This window comes from Nanorana parkeri, unplaced genomic scaffold, assembly GCF_000935625.1.
Source record: "Nanorana parkeri isolate BGI_ZX_2015 unplaced genomic scaffold, ASM93562v1 scaffold346, whole genome shotgun sequence".
In the NCBI taxonomy this organism is placed as follows: Eukaryota; Metazoa; Chordata; class Amphibia; order Anura; family Dicroglossidae; genus Nanorana; species Nanorana parkeri.
In genome coordinates, this window is record NW_017306614.1 from 261,429 (window position 1) to 276,905 (window position 15,477).

Here is a 15,477-nt window from a genome sequence, read left to right on the forward strand (position 1 = left end):
AGTGGGTCATACTGGTACTACAGGACAGAAGCCACATTCCAATCAATATCTTTGGAATGTTAGTGCACAGGCATGACGAGCCCAGCACTAAGGGGGTTATTCACAAAGCTGCTGGATAACCCAGCCAAACAACTTTCAGCTATTTACTACGGCTCAGTACATCTGATTTCAGCTGTACGTTGGAAGTAATTAGCCGTACATCGGCTGCACTTTGGTCAGCCGAACATGTTTGGCTGAGCGGAAGTGCAGAAGGACTTCAACTCAGCCGATCCAACATCTGGATCAGCTAAGCCGAAGCTCCGGCAGCTCACTTGCTGCTGTTCGCCCCTATTCACATAGGGGCCGAACGGCAGTGAGTGAATAGGCGAATGCCACCGAGCAGCATTCGGCTCGGCTATTCTGATTGGTACCTCCGTGGTACCGAGCAAAATAGCAAATCAGTGAAAATAGTTTAAAAAAAAAAAAGTTAACAAAATATTTAAAATTTTTTAATACATAGTTAAGTTAAAAAATAAATAAAGATTTTTTTAAAAAGAAAACAAAAAACAATTGGATGGAGCTAGCAGTGACAGCTAGCTCAGCTCCGACCAACTGTTTCCTTTTGGCCGCCACCTGGCCAATGAATAACAACTGGGCGGAGCCGGCCATGATGTCACAGCCGGCTCTGCCCAGTTTTTATTGTTTAATGACAGTTCTGTGTCCCCAGGTCATTTGGGGACGCTGATCTGTCATTACAACTGGGCGGAGCCAGCAGTGAGATCACGGCTGGCTCCGCCCCGCTTGTAATTTGCGGGGAGAAAGGCCGGCCTTTGGCAGGCCGTTCGCCCCGCTTCGGCTGTCACTTCGACTCAGTCGAGCCGAAGCATACGCCTTCGGCTGCTGTACGGGCTATAGTGAATAGCCCGTACAGCAGCCCTTCGGTTCAACTGAACGGAAAGGCTCCGGCGGCCGAAGAAAGCCGAAGCATCAGCCAAAGCTACGGCTGGATCCTTCCACTCCTTTGTGAATAACCCCCTTTTTTACCAGCTACGTTGCAGACAGCACAGGAGGCCACAGCCTTCTCAAAAGGTAAGTATAAACCTGTGGGAGGGGTGGCACTGCTAGGTGGCTTAAAGGAGCTTGAAAGAGGTACTGGGGAATTTTGTTTTGAAAAAGATGAACTTGTACTTTAAACAGGGGTGGCCAAATGAACATGGAATTCAGGAGCCAGTCTATCCAGTCCAGGAGCCAGCAGGATTTGATTTAGGAGCCAACTCCATTGACAAAAACTGGAGAAAACCTCCAAAGTTTAGGAGCCAGCTGTAATTTTTAAGGAGCATTGGCTACCTGGCTCCTGAGATTTGTCCAGCTCTGCTTTAATAATACTATAGTAGAACCCAAGCCAAAACTTGGAACTAAAGGAAGTAACAGAAATCACTAAAGTGAGACAAAAACTCAATTTTAACAGTTGTTAACAGAAACAATAAGTGGAGTTTAACTTCAAAGGACAATATAGCTTGATTGGCTCCTGCATAAGTCATATCAATGATCAATAAAACCAGAGTAGAAAAGCATTATATGCTTGTACAGCTTAAATGCTGTTCAGTATTATATCTATTACTGTCATGTCTGAGAGATATATAGCTAACATCTGAAAGTCAGTGAATCCGGCCCACGTGTTCCATTTTTCATGTCCTCCTTCGCTGTTCACATGGACATCTGAATTGTTTACTTATATGGCACGGATTCCGTTTTTTACTTGGATCGTACCTTGATGTTGCAAATTACCATCTGGGTACCAGTTGTCTAAATCCCTCGATAGGCTTCTATTTAGGCAGAATTTCCCTTAACAGTCTATTCTGCAAATATAATAAGGCTGTTAATGAGATCTTCTATTTTGCCATTTACTTTCATTTGGCAGAAAGATTTATGGGCCATAGTGAAGAATTAACACATTTTTGCAACCGTCCTCTCAAAAGTCAATCCACCCAATTCAATTAAAATTTATTAAAAATAATACATCTTAAATACATACAAGTACCAAGTAACACTAAACTCTGGAGTGAAATCTTTAAAAATGCATTCAAATACCCTAACTATTAACAAAAATGTTTCTTATTTGTATATCACTCAGGTGTAGATCCTCAAATCATCTCTGAATTGGTGCCGACAGTGTCCTTCCTTCTGGAGGGTGGCCACTTTTGTTCCCCATGATCCCTGTGTGTGTTGTAAAGTAGTCACCGCTCCAAGCTCTTTCCCGTGATGGACAACAATCTCAATACAAATTAGAAAACTAAACATGAGATTGTAGTCCATCACGGACTAGTCAATGCATCCAATTCAATTAAAGTGACCCTAAACTCAGGAGTCAAATCTTAAAATGCATTTAAATACCCTAACTATAAAAAATGTTTATCTTATTTGTGTATCACTCGGCTGTAGATCCTCAATCATCTCATAATCAGTGACAGCTAGCTCCGCCAAACTGCTTCCTATTGGCCAGAACCTGCTAGAGTTTGCTAGCAGGTCCCGGCCAATGAATAACAACTGGGCGGAGCTGGCCGTGATGTCACGGCCGGATACGCCCAGTTATTATTGTTTAATGACAGATCAGCGCCCCCAGGACATTTGGGGATGCTGATCTGTCATTTGCGGGGCTTACGGCCGGTCCTTCGTCAGGCCGTTCGCCCCGCTTCTGGTGTAACTTCGGCTCAGCCGAGCCGAAGCATATGCTTTCGGCCCGGTTGAGCCGCTCGCCCGCCTTCGGCTGCTTTGCGGGCTATAGTGAATAGCCCGTACAGCAGCCCTTCAGTTCGACTGGACCAAAGTGCTTCGGAGGCCGAAGGATCAGCCAAAGCTAAGGCTGGATCCTTCGGCTCCTTTGTTAATAGCCCCCTTAGTTTACTAATTTGTATTGAGATTGTAGTCCATCACGGGAGAGAGCTTGGAGCGGTGACTACTTTACAGCACACAGGGACCATGGGGAAGAAAAGTAGCCCCCCTCCAGAAGGAAGGACAGTGTAAGCAGCACTTCAGAGATGATTTGAGGATCTGCAGCCGAGTGATACACAAATAAGATACATTTTTGTTATTAGTTAGGGTACTTGAATGGATTTTTGATATTTAACTCCTGAATTTAGTGTCACTTTAAATTAAGCTGGGAGACTGCATGTTCCTAGGTAACCAGGGCCACTCAAACTAGCCCGTAGAGCAGCCCATCGGTTCAACTGAACCGAAAGGCTCCGGCGGCCGAAGAAAGCCGAAGCATCAGCCGAAGCTACGGCTGGATCCTTCCACTATTGAGATTGTAGTCCATCACGGGAGAGAGCTTGGAGCGGTGACTACTTTACAGCACACAGGGACCATGGGGAAGAAAAGTAGCCACCCTCCAGAAGGAAGGACAGTGTCAGCAGCACTTCAGAGATGATTTGAGGATCTACAGCCGAGTGATACACAAATAAGATACATTTTTGTTATTAGTTAGGGTACTTGAATGGATTTTTAATATTTAACTCCTGAATTTAGTGTCACTTTAAATTAAGCTGGGAGACTGCATGTTCCTAGATAACCATGGCCACTCAAACTAATGGGCTTTAATATCTAGGGCTACTATAGACTTTCTGCAGAATGTGTGTATTTGTGAGAAAGAAGCAAAGGGTAATTTTTCAATTATGACATTAAAAAAAATTAAACATACTTTCCTGTGCTTACTGGGGTGCCCCTAGTGGGGTATTTTTGAGGTTATAGACAAATAACATGTTGGTTATTGTTTGTGCAAAGGATTTTCCTTAGGTATGATATTAAGTAGATGGATTGTGTGCCATCTGTTGCATCTTTCCAGCAGGCTGGATGTTAAAGCTGAACTCCAGGCAAACAACTAAATACACTAGATATATAGATAAGGAAGCTGTTACCTGCCAAAGGTTTTGTTTTTCTGTCCTAACAGCTCTGCCACACAGCACAGTTCTGGAATTAAGACCTGATTTTTTTTTCTTATGGGTCTTGTCCCTCCCCCAGCCTGTGACTGTACAGTGAAAGGAGAAGCAGCAGAATGACAAGCTCACCTCTCTGTAAGTCTGCTCTCCCCTCCTATCAGCACATCCCTTGTTAGGGCAAGAGCGCTGCAGCACAGCTGATTGGCTCTTGGTGCTGCTTCTCCCACTCCAAGTCTGAGCTCTGCTGTGTAAGTGGCTGATAACAAGTCAAATTCAGGTACCTACACTGCTTGCATTCATAAATATATATTTAATGATGTATTAATGATTACAGAGTTGCATTAGTCTGTGTCTTTTATATCTGCCTGGAGTTTAGCTTTAAACCAGCACATACATTGGTTTCCTTTGTAATGCATAGTAAGACAGGTTCACTCTAATAGTTCCCTCTGACAGTAGTTGGTCATAGCATAGACCATAACTACATGCCCATTCCCATTGGGCTCTGTCCTGTATTATTGTGCATGCTGATCATTTCATCAGTTGTGTAACACACTCCTTTTGTCCCTGTTAAACTGTTGTGTGTCTGTCTCTCCCTCTCTTTCTCTCTTTCTCTCATGCGCTCTCACCGCTGGCTTTCCCCTTGTCTGTTTGTGCTGGCTTTATGCTGTCTTGCACAGCATCCATAAAGTGCCCACCGCTGACCACCGACGCGTCTCCGCTCCCCCAGACTCCTTCACCATGTAAGTATGTCACTCTGCTTTGTCATTATCAATGGGTGCCTCGTGCGCCCCCACTTCCGGCGCACTGCCCACTCCTTGCTGTGACTCACTTGTTTTCTTGCTTACTCCACATAGCAGAATCATCATCATGGTGTCCCCACAAAGAGCCTTCTGTCCTTCTATTGTTATCTTCTCATGCCTGCATGATTTGACAATATGCTCATTAAAGGGCCATTTGACAAAGTGGTTTATGTACAAAAGTTATTCTTCTTAGGTAGCAAATGAGGTGTGTGAAGAAAGAGACAAGTGCAGGTTGGTGCTAGAAGTATTGTGCATAAAGAGTACCTGTCAACCTTTGTAATCTTTCAAAATAAACAGCTAAAAGATGAGATAAAAGTAAAAGGCATGCCTGGTTGGGGGCTCTATAAGGTACCTGCTTGTTTCTTTATTAGCAAAATAAAGCCTTTTTTCGTCACCCTTCTAATCCCCGTTTCATTTGATCAATACACTAAACATATCCCAATCTCATTTGAAACGGCAACTTCACTTTTAACTAAAAGTAAGGGAAAATCCAAAACTGAGTTTGCACAGAGACAGCAAAAGAGTGCAACCTGTACTGGTGAACTGGAATTTCCTTAACTTCCTCTTACCTCCTGCTGTGTCTAGTGAACAGAAAGTAAAATCTCTCCAGTAGGGTGACAACTTTAAAGAAATCTGACGAGGTAAACAAAAAAAAGTTTTAGATAAACTTTAAGATCTTAGGGGGGTCATAGGGGGGAGGATCTTAGGAGGGAAGCAATTGCGAATGTTTTAGCCTCTTAGATCATTTTTTTAATGTGCATATCTGTTTAGCTGCTCCCTTTAACGTGCGCCCGTTTTGACCAGAGCTTGCACTATTTTACAGATTGCGCCTGTTTTGCTCGTGTTTTGTGCCTGTTTTGCGCCTGTTTACATCTGTGCTTGTCCTGCAGCTGACTGAAACTGGAGCATCACCTAACAAAACAATTGCAATTAAGAAGTCCCCATGACGGCTTCTTCAAGAAGCGACAGTTACGCTTTATTCCATGCGACCATATACAAGTTCAAACACTCGCAATTGCTATGATAAATTCCCCCCTATGTGTTTAATAAAGATGCAAAACAGTTTTTTTGCTAAGAAAAAAAAGCGCATATGGGACAGGAAGTATCTGTTTATTAAATCTGTTTATTATAATGATAGCGTCCCTTTAAATTTTGCAATGGGGTCCACTGTATTGTAGTTGCACCTCTGATCTGGACAACGTGTCCCCTCCCTGACTTTACAAGTTCTAGAGTTCCTTTCTGTTTGGTTGTATGAAGTTTAGGATGTTGGTGGTGTTTTACTGGAATTAATTAAGCAATCTAGAGGAAATAGATTTCTTGTCTGCAGCAATCAATCTGGACTCTGACTGGTTGTTATGTAAAACACAGACACTTCCCTTCCAATTTTTATCAGCGAACCATTTTTATTAAAACTTGTTGGTTCTCCAATATAAACTTAATTGCAATTGTCGTCCTATTTCGTCTGTGACCACCGCTCATAATTTAGTTTATCTTTCTTAGAGTATTACTTTTTGTAATAACTCCTCAAGGTGATGTTGCCTTATTTGTCTTATCGCCATTCTCCAGTCACGGAGATTATCTTTTGTCTGACATATTTCCGAAAGACTTATGGCGCTCTTATGATTTATTTTCATTGCAGTCCACATTCAGTGCCCGATCGGCTGCGTATCCGAGTGAATCGAATCCGCCTACACGAGTACGAGGGACTGAATTACGACAAGGACAAGCTCAGAGAAGCCTGTAAGTTAATAAGTAAATCTCCGTTTTGACTTTCAATGAAAATGCTTCAAGCAAGGCCGGGCAATGTTTGTGTAGCTATGCAGAGAATTAAAGCCGAACTCCGGGCACATGATAAAAGATTATAATTTAATCTAGTTATGCATTCAGCCAAAAAAAACAAAACAATAAGTGCATTTTTAAATACAGCTGGCTTTAAACTCCGGAAAAAAAATGATAAATTGGACAGTGCACTGGGTGTGCAAATTACTAATAAGGTGCATGGTATGTGTGGTGGGCTGCTGCAAAGTATATAAATCTTACCTTGCAGTATGCTGACTTGTATACATAACTCATGGCTCCTGTGCGAAGTGAGGAAGGTGACGCGAGTAGTAAAGGGCTCCAGTCACATCCCCTCCCCCCTCTTTCTTACTACTTGCCCATTCACAAAATGCCTTGTATTTTTCTCAAAAGATACAAGATGTTCTGTGATAGGAGGAGGCAGGAATGTGACATCATCTCTCCTCTTCCAATATACAGCTTTTAAAACGACAATCAACATTCCCAGTAGGGTGTGTAAAAGTACTTGAACCCGTTATATATTTGCTTGTTGTACCGCCTTGCACAATGCTGCCAGTTAAACAATGGGAGTTTGCTGAAAGGGGGAAAAAACAAAGCCATTATCGCTTGGTCTTTCTCTGTCCAATAAGCAGGAGGGAGGCAGGTTGCTGACCAAGCTGTATTGCTCAACTGCAAGGAATAAGAGCAAGGTCATGGATCTCACTGTCTGGCAGGGGTGTTGCAATCACAAAACCAGTTGAACAGAATTAGAAATCTTGTAGAAGACTAAGACATATGTGTATTTTAACTGTGTGTATATAGCCGTTTTCCTGGTGTTCATGTTTAAATGTACAATCTAGTCAGTATTGACTAGATTGTACCTTTAAACATGACTCTTCTGATCCCTCCTGTTTGCAGTTATGTCAGGTTGTCCTTTAGTTTCCAGTGACAAATTTACTTTATAAGTATCCTATGAATATTATAGGTTTAATATATACTTTATGGCCAAAGATTTATGGACACCTGACCATCTTACCTAAATAAGCTTGTTGGACGTCGCCAAAACCATGGGGGAATATTACAGAGTTGCCCACCTTCCTATTTTGTGGTACACTTTTAGCCGCCTGAGGTTGGGGGCAGGGGAGGGTATTGAGATGGTGTTGTTGCATGGCACCAGGAAAGGGTGGGGGGGTTGAATCAGTGGGTTGTGGTGGTTCTTGTACATTATGGGTTGGTACTTGTGGTGCAATGGGGTGGGGGTGGGTGTGCTGGATGTAGTTGTACCTCTGGCACCGACTCTCTCCGGCGTCCTGGCAACCAGTGTTGTCAGTGAGCTGGCAGGATGCTGGACAGAGCGTCACAGGTTGCTAAGGGCTCTTAGCAATCAGGGCAGCTATGGCCGGAAAGGGGTGGCGGCTGGCACACCTGGCGCCTCCTCCCCTACCCACCCCCCAGGACAGCCCTGTTTGAATGACATTTTTATGTTTGTGAGGTTGTTTTTTGGATGTACCTGTTTCCTCCACATTTCAAAAATGTACTTCGGGGGTCAGGTATTGATGCAAATGGTTCCATTTTCTCTGGAAATATACACATACCTATACAATAATAATAGTAATTCGACATAAAAAAACAAGGACTAGCTGTCATTTAAATTCCACTAGTTCATGTTGTAAAAAGCAGTCCATCACGTAACCCCTTTGCTGGGCTAATGCTAAAGTGATACAGAAATAATAAATAAAATAAATAGGAACAAAAGATTCGACTTGTTATGATCCTCCGCTTAAAATGCTTTGGCCAAACACCCTACAGTGCTCGCCGTTGGAGCCTAAAGCTTTATTTAAATCATCCTTCCAGCAGGCTCCCTCATGCATGTCAGCGGTAACACGTATGCGTAAAGTTTAGTGTAATCTGCCACCCATAAATCACAGGGCCACCTCTTCTCATGCATCATGCATGAAATGTATAGCGCCCCAATCCAGGCAGCGGTAATGAATGCAGAGCATTGCGGGCTCAGTCAGCACTAAACGAGCACAGAACAATGGTCACACTTTCCTGAGCAGGTTCTGCTGCGGAGAGACTGAACACATAATAGAGATTTAAACCCCCAGGAAAGTTCCATTACTCTCCCCCCTCCGCCGCTCCCTCCCCGCAGCCATATGCAACTTAATTGCTTTGTAGCATGAACCAAACTCAGCTGGGGCACTGGTTTCTCCGCAGGCTGCCAGTGTTCGTCACATAATGAAGTCCCACTATGGGTGACGGTGCAAGTCATTAATCAACACGGCTGATAACAGTTTAATAGAGTCGTGTTCATCTCCTGTACTCATTATTCATAGCGAGTTGAGAGCTACCAGCATGGCTGTTTTTTTAAAATATATATTATTTTCTTCTGCAGCAATGGTGAGGCCGTGAGACTCTTCTGCAATTACATGGGTACCTGTGTAACAGATTCTGTGTCATTTAGATGCTAGGTTTCCCGGTACCTTTTGATTAACAATGAAAAAGTGCTCATGCAATTGCTCTTCCTTGTGAAAATTTTTGGTTGCCGGAGATTAGATCAAATAGGACACTGACGACTGCCCACTTTCGGCAAGCATTGCAAATGCAACAGTATAATCCAGTCCAGGCTTTGCCTAGGCCAAGATGATTTAATGAGTCTGCTGGCAGGAGGAAGCATTTCCTCAGTCTCTTCTCCCTCATGGATCAGACTGCAATATTGTAGCTTTGTAGCAAGGTGAGAAGCTGCAGCAGGAGCTGATCTGTGCCAGACATTTGTGAACACAACCAAGAACTGCACAGGCATCGGGATTACATGATTGTGTCATCTCTGAGCCGGCATCTCTGTCCAGGAAGTAAATGATGACCCTGGATGATGCCTGAACAATGACTCTGTCCTTCTGGATGACTCTGTCCTTCTGGAGAGAAAAGGTGTTGAAGGCACTGTCAGGGGGAGTGCTGTGATCTTTGTTAGTGTTAAGAAATACCTGAAAGTGTTGCACTGATACATTGGCAATAAATAATATATCTGCTTGTGTGATGCTAGAACTACATGTTTTCTAGTTACATATGCATTGACTGCTGGTGGGAGAGACCTTTTTGGCGCAAGTTAAATCTTTCATTCATTGGAGAGCAGAGCTGACTGTCAGTGTATTGTTCCAAAGTGCAGTATATATATTTAGGACAGTCGTATTTACATTGTCCTGTTTAGTAGTACTGTGCACTGATTATGTTTAACTACCACTCTCGGTCTCTTCTCAGACTTACTGAAAACCCCCAATATGTTCTATTGTCAACAGTTGTTTAGCAGGGAGGCTGACTGAACTGTCCAATATGCAGCTGTTATCTAGGGGTAGCACCTGCTAATTTGTACATAAACTACAGTCGTGTAAAAATGTGAAAATGACAACATTTTCTTAAATCTAATAGTTTATTGGAATACATACTCACACAACGCACTCTAGTTTCCCTCTAAGGGTCTGCAAAGCCTCCTTTGAGCCAGTCCCTGTAGCTCTCCTCTTTCTTACTCTTCATAAAAAAAAACCTTCTCATCTGAACTCAGGGCGCATCTCAGGATTTTTCCTTCCCGGCCTGTGAATTTCAGTCGTAATTAAAGCAATTAGGGCCTCCATCTCCAGACTTGCCAATAACAATGAGGAGGAGATGGCAGGCGTGAGGCTGATTAAACTGGAGCTGTGAGATCACTGGACCGTACGCTGAGGACAAGATTAAAAACTCGGGCAATTATTGGCGTGGCGGCAGGATGGCAATGCTTGTCTGGGGTCTCCCACTCCTTCATGGTGGGCTGGTAGGATCTGGCACAGCTGTTCTGGAATCTTTGGGAGCTGGAGGGTTATGATGACCTAGGACAGGGGTGAGCAAACTGTGGCCTTCCAGCTGCGGTGAAACTACAAATCCACATGCATCTGCCACTGGAAATTATGCCTGTAGCTATCCTAAGGGCATTCTGTACACGGAGTAAAAAATGCCTGCCCAGAAATGCCATGTCCTGCTTTTGAGATTGGCTGCCTGATTTTGGTTGATGTCTGCACAAAGATACCAGTAACATTTTGGGCATCCCTTATTAGGTGGCAATGGTGACATTCTTCTTAAGGGTTAATTAATACAAAAGGGATGCCGACACTACAACTTTCCTCATTAGAGCACAGAAATTTCACCAGCTAATTATAACATAGAGCCTCCCATTCAGGAATCAATTTGGAAAGGACATTCTGCAACAAACATCTTTTTCCTTCAGAACAGAAACCGGTAGAATTCTACAACAGAGTCTCTTAAATTCTTTGCAATATACATTGACCATCCAGGGTTAATTGTTTATTTTCCCAACAAAAGTGGAGTTACTCTTTCATTTTATGTGCTCTTTAATTGAAGATGATCTGTTAAACGTTGAAAGGTCACATCACAAATCACTTCTAATTAAGGGAAATACACAAGAATCACTCAAAATACAGGCACTTGCTGTTACAAGCTGACAACACTCTGTCCCTTTCTCTTAACTGAGCTCCTACGTTGTCACCCTGTCAATCCCTTTCCCAATGAAGAAAGCTCTTGGGCCAATACACCTTGCATAGGTATGTGCTCCAGTCATCACCATCAGAAAACCCGCCCCGAGAAATGATGTGAAGCATTGATTCAAGATACAACAAAACACAGAGCAGGCGCCACCTTCAGGTGCAGTATGTTTATTGACTAAATGATGAAATAAAAGAATAAAGAGGTTCTACTCACTATTCCTAAAGGAAACCAGGCATATCAATAACAGAGTCTGATGGTCCAAGAACGCTGTATAGTGGTAGGTGCATACCAACGCGTTAGCGCGGCCCCCCCATGTTGGGATGCACCTACCACTATACAGTGTTCTTGGACCATCAGACTCTGTTATTGATATGCCTGGCTTCCTTTGGGAGTAGTGAGTAGTACCTTTTTACTTTTATATAATCATTTAGTTAATAAACATACTGCACTCGGAGGAGGCGTCTGCTTTGTGTTTTGTTGCATGTCGTCAAGATTTCAGTGACTCCCTGGTTGAGAGGGCAGCCCGTGGTTCCTAGCATTGGTGGAGTGAGCACCAGACCCATTGCTTCGCGCCAGCCTGAATCTCGCCTATTGGTTCAAGATGACCAGGGCTCAGTGGAACTGGATTCAATAATGCTGGTAGTGGTAGAAAATACGTACTGCAGGAGAAATCTCTGGATTGAAGGTGAATATTGCAGCAAAAGTTGGCAAACCCACTGCTGTCAAAATACAATAGCCTGGTGGAGGGCATTTCCCCACACTCTTAGCATGGATAGGGGAATCGAGAGTTTTTTCTTATTCAGCCCTGTAGGGCTGATATGCAAGCTGTTCTGTACATTACATAGTCCTGACCCCTGAACTCTGCTACACTGTATATGCTATGTTCTAAACAAAATAAATTGGGTGGCATTTTTAGGGCATTAAGAAATGTGATAGGCAGTCAGAATGTTAAGGGGGGGTTATAATTTTTTGCTTTTTACAGTAAAAACCAAAAAAGTTTATTAAATACAACCATAAAAAAGCTATATCTGTTTAAAAAAAATGATGTAAAATTATTTTGGATACACTATTGTATGAATTGTCAAACTATCGCAGCACTGAAAACTGACAAATGTCCTGGAAAGGAAGAGGTGTACCATGCTGGGATTGTAGTGGTTATATAAGATTCTGTGTTATCGTTCTTCCCTGTACATAACAAATCAGTAACTTCCTTTTCTCTCCACCAGCTATCCCTCTAGGAATTATTGTAGTACGAGGAGACTGTGACCTGGAAACTTGTCGCATGTATATTGACCGCCTACAAGAGGTGAGCAGCACAGTCTCGGCTCCCCTGTAAATGTCATACCACCAGTCCTATTACTCCCCTAGTAATACTCTCATACATGTAAATACATTATTATTTCACTATTATATTGCTTTACCAAACTAATAATGGCAATTAGGGATCGAGTACTGATATTTTTTTTTTGGTACTCGCCGACACCGGTGCTGTGTGCCCATATTATCAGGAAGCCAGCTTCCTGATTGCCTGTGAAGCCGGTGTTTTAGCGAAAGAACCCCAGCTTCACTTGCTGAGGCTGCCTGGCTTCCTGACCAATCAGAAAGCCAGGCGGTGAGTCATGAGGTGCCATCCGGCTTTCTGATTGGTGAGGAAGCTAGGCTGCCTAGCAACAAGTGAAGCCAGCGGCACGTCATGACCCACCTCCTGGCTTCCTGGTTGGTTAGGAAGCTGGCGTCACTTGTTGCTTGGTAGCGTTGCTTCCTGACCAATCAGGAACCCGGGACACGAGTCATTACATGCTGCCCGGCTTCCTGATTGGCTAGGAAGCTAGGCTGCCTAGCAACAAGTGAAGCCGGCTTCCTAGCCAATCCTAGGTGCATCCCTAATGTCAATGAAGGCTTCTATTTTGTATAAATGCAATCCAGTAACAAATGGGTAGGTTAATTGAGTTCTGCCCATAAGGCTTAGGCTCCGTTCACAGCTAAGTGTCAGTGTTTCAGGCATTTCCAGGTGTTTCTATTCAAGTCTATGGGGTTAAAAGCGCAGAAATCTGCAGAAAACTAGCTCATGTCCTTTTCCAGCAATAGGCATTTTGCTACTGGCGACATAACCAGAAAACAGGTGTGAACAGGGCCCATAGAAAACAATGGGATTCCTCATGTTCAGCGTTTTGTACCTCAGGGCTTTGAGCTACAAAATACCTAGGTGTGAAGGGGGACTTACTATATGATTACAGAGAGAGCATTAGATCATAAGCTACTTGGGAGCATGGCCTAATTTGAAAATATCAGTGTTCTCTTTTAAATCTATGAAGCAATCAAACACATAGTAAAATAAGTGCATAGAAATATGTACAAGCATGATGTGCTGAGCACACTGTAAGCACAGAAGTACATACAGGCACCACAGTGCTCTACAATAAATAAGGGTCTCTTCCTGACACACACAGGGGACTCCTTTGAGGAATTATGAAGAAAGATAATAGAACTCGTCACATCCATTGATTTTTTTTTCCTGACATCTAATATTATAGAGCTCTATTTTTTCACATTGTAGATGCTCATGGCATCTAATAGCACACAGGTGCCTATAAACTGTTCCATCTAAAGCCTTTAGAGATAATAGTATTAGACTGGTTCCAATTTACCTCCCTGTCTTACTATCAATCTTAAAAATAATCTTTAATGGCATTTCAAAAGTCATTTTCAATCTTTTTAAATCTTCAGCTTTAGAAACAATATCAGGTGATTGTGCCATGAAGGTCCTTATTCAGCCACTTCCTGTAGTAGGTGACAACGCTCTGTCTCCCAGTTGTGCTCCTGTATTGCCACCCTGTCACACAGGCTTCCTATGGAGGTGACAAGTGGCTGTTTCAGCACAGACCAGGCAGGCATGCTCCACTGTTGTCACCATACAGGAACCCACCCTGAGAAATGCTATGCACCCATCCCTGGAGTGCGTGCAGACAGGAAATGGCTGTGGGAGATCAGCAGCACTGAGATGGCACAATGGTTAGAAAACAGGTGAAAACAATATTTTCTAAAAGACAACAAAATGACAGTTCGGGTTTACATCTACTGTATTCTACAACTCTTATTTGTTTTTTACCAGGACCTTCATTCCGTGACATCTTACAGAGATCACTGCCAGGTATGTACATTTGACTAATTTGATTTTCTATAAATATTCATTAAAATTTGAAGTCATGGGTCATTATGCTAGACTCATCCACCTAACCAACCGCTCAGTGTCTGCAACCCCCCCTCTGCCAATCCCTGCACTGGCTTCCAATAGCCCAAAGGATATAATTCAAAATATTAACAACCACTTACAAAGCCATTCACAACTCCACCCCCGGCTATATCTCAAACCTTGTCTCAAAGTATCACCCTAACTGTCCACTCCGCTCTTCCAAAGACCTCCTGCTTTCCAGCTCCCTTGTCAACGCCTCCCATGCTCGCCTCCAGGACTTCTCTAGATTCTCTCCCATCCTCTGGAACTCTTTACTCCAACCTGTCCGACTATCTCCCCCTCTGAATGCCTTTAGGCGATCCCTTAAGACTCATCTCTTCAGGGAAGCCTATCCCACCTCAACCTAACCGCTCAACCGTCACGTTCTCAAATAATTAATCCCCACACAGCTACCTCCTCATGTATCCCTGGCCCCTCCCTTTTAGATTGTAAGCCCTCAGGGGCAGGGCCCTCCTTACCATCTGGTCTTGAATTATATTGTGATTGTAATGTCTTCCTTATATTGAAAAGTGCTGTGCAAACTGTTGGCGCTATATAAAGCCTGTATAATAATAATAATTATAAAAGCTTTGTTTCTTTACATTTTATGTTGGCAAACCGTCGTTGGGTGGTCTCACTGAAGGGCATCATGGATAATTGATGTAATTGGTGGTGCCTCTCCTAAATGTAGCCATTTTATGCCAGAGCCATGTAACTGCTTCCTCCTGTTTGTGCCTAGTGTGAAACGCGTCAGTATTAGAGCTTGTCCCTGCTGGCTGTTTAATAAAAGAAGAATATTTTTTTGCATCTCTGTGTACAATGTTCCTGTTGCTGCTACTATTGGGCCACTTTTTCCTGTCGATTAGACACAATCAATTCTCATAAATGTAAAGTAAGCACAGAAAATGGCGGCTGTGTTATTTTCTGTGTATTTATTTTAAGAAATATTTAACTTCTGCTGAATGTTGAAGGACATCTTTTAACGGAACCCAGTGAAGATGTTTCATGAACGTCCGGATCATGCGATTACATTTTACATTTTGTCACAGTGATCACGTGATCAGGAGCCTATCCTACCAACTACTGATCCTCACTCTGTGACCTAAAGCTGTCGGTGACTGCGTAGTCACAGTGCTGGGGGCGGAAGATTAACGCAAAACAGGGAAGCATATATGGGGGCAGCAAAGAGTAAGGCCCAACTTCCTGCTGCCATATATATATA

The 15,477-nt window shown here is 43.1% G+C and overlaps 1 protein-coding gene across 6 annotated transcripts in view; it reads left to right on the top strand.

The window, feature by feature from the left end:
• DGKI (diacylglycerol kinase iota) overlaps positions 1–15,477 on the top strand; it is a 260,009-nt gene that overhangs the window by 183,217 nt on the left and 61,315 nt on the right. For 5 of the 6 annotated variants that reach the window (XM_018558568.1, XM_018558563.1, XM_018558564.1 and 2 more), the window contains exons 21-23: positions 6,354–6,454; positions 12,250–12,329; positions 14,136–14,174. In XM_018558568.1, coding sequence (XP_018414070.1) covers positions 6,354–6,454; positions 12,250–12,329; positions 14,136–14,174 — 220 coding nt within the window. Of the gene's footprint in view, positions 1–4,591; positions 4,655–6,353; positions 6,455–12,249; positions 12,330–14,135; positions 14,175–15,477 lie in introns of all 6 variants that reach the window. The other variant, XM_018558566.1, reaches the window with a different exon arrangement.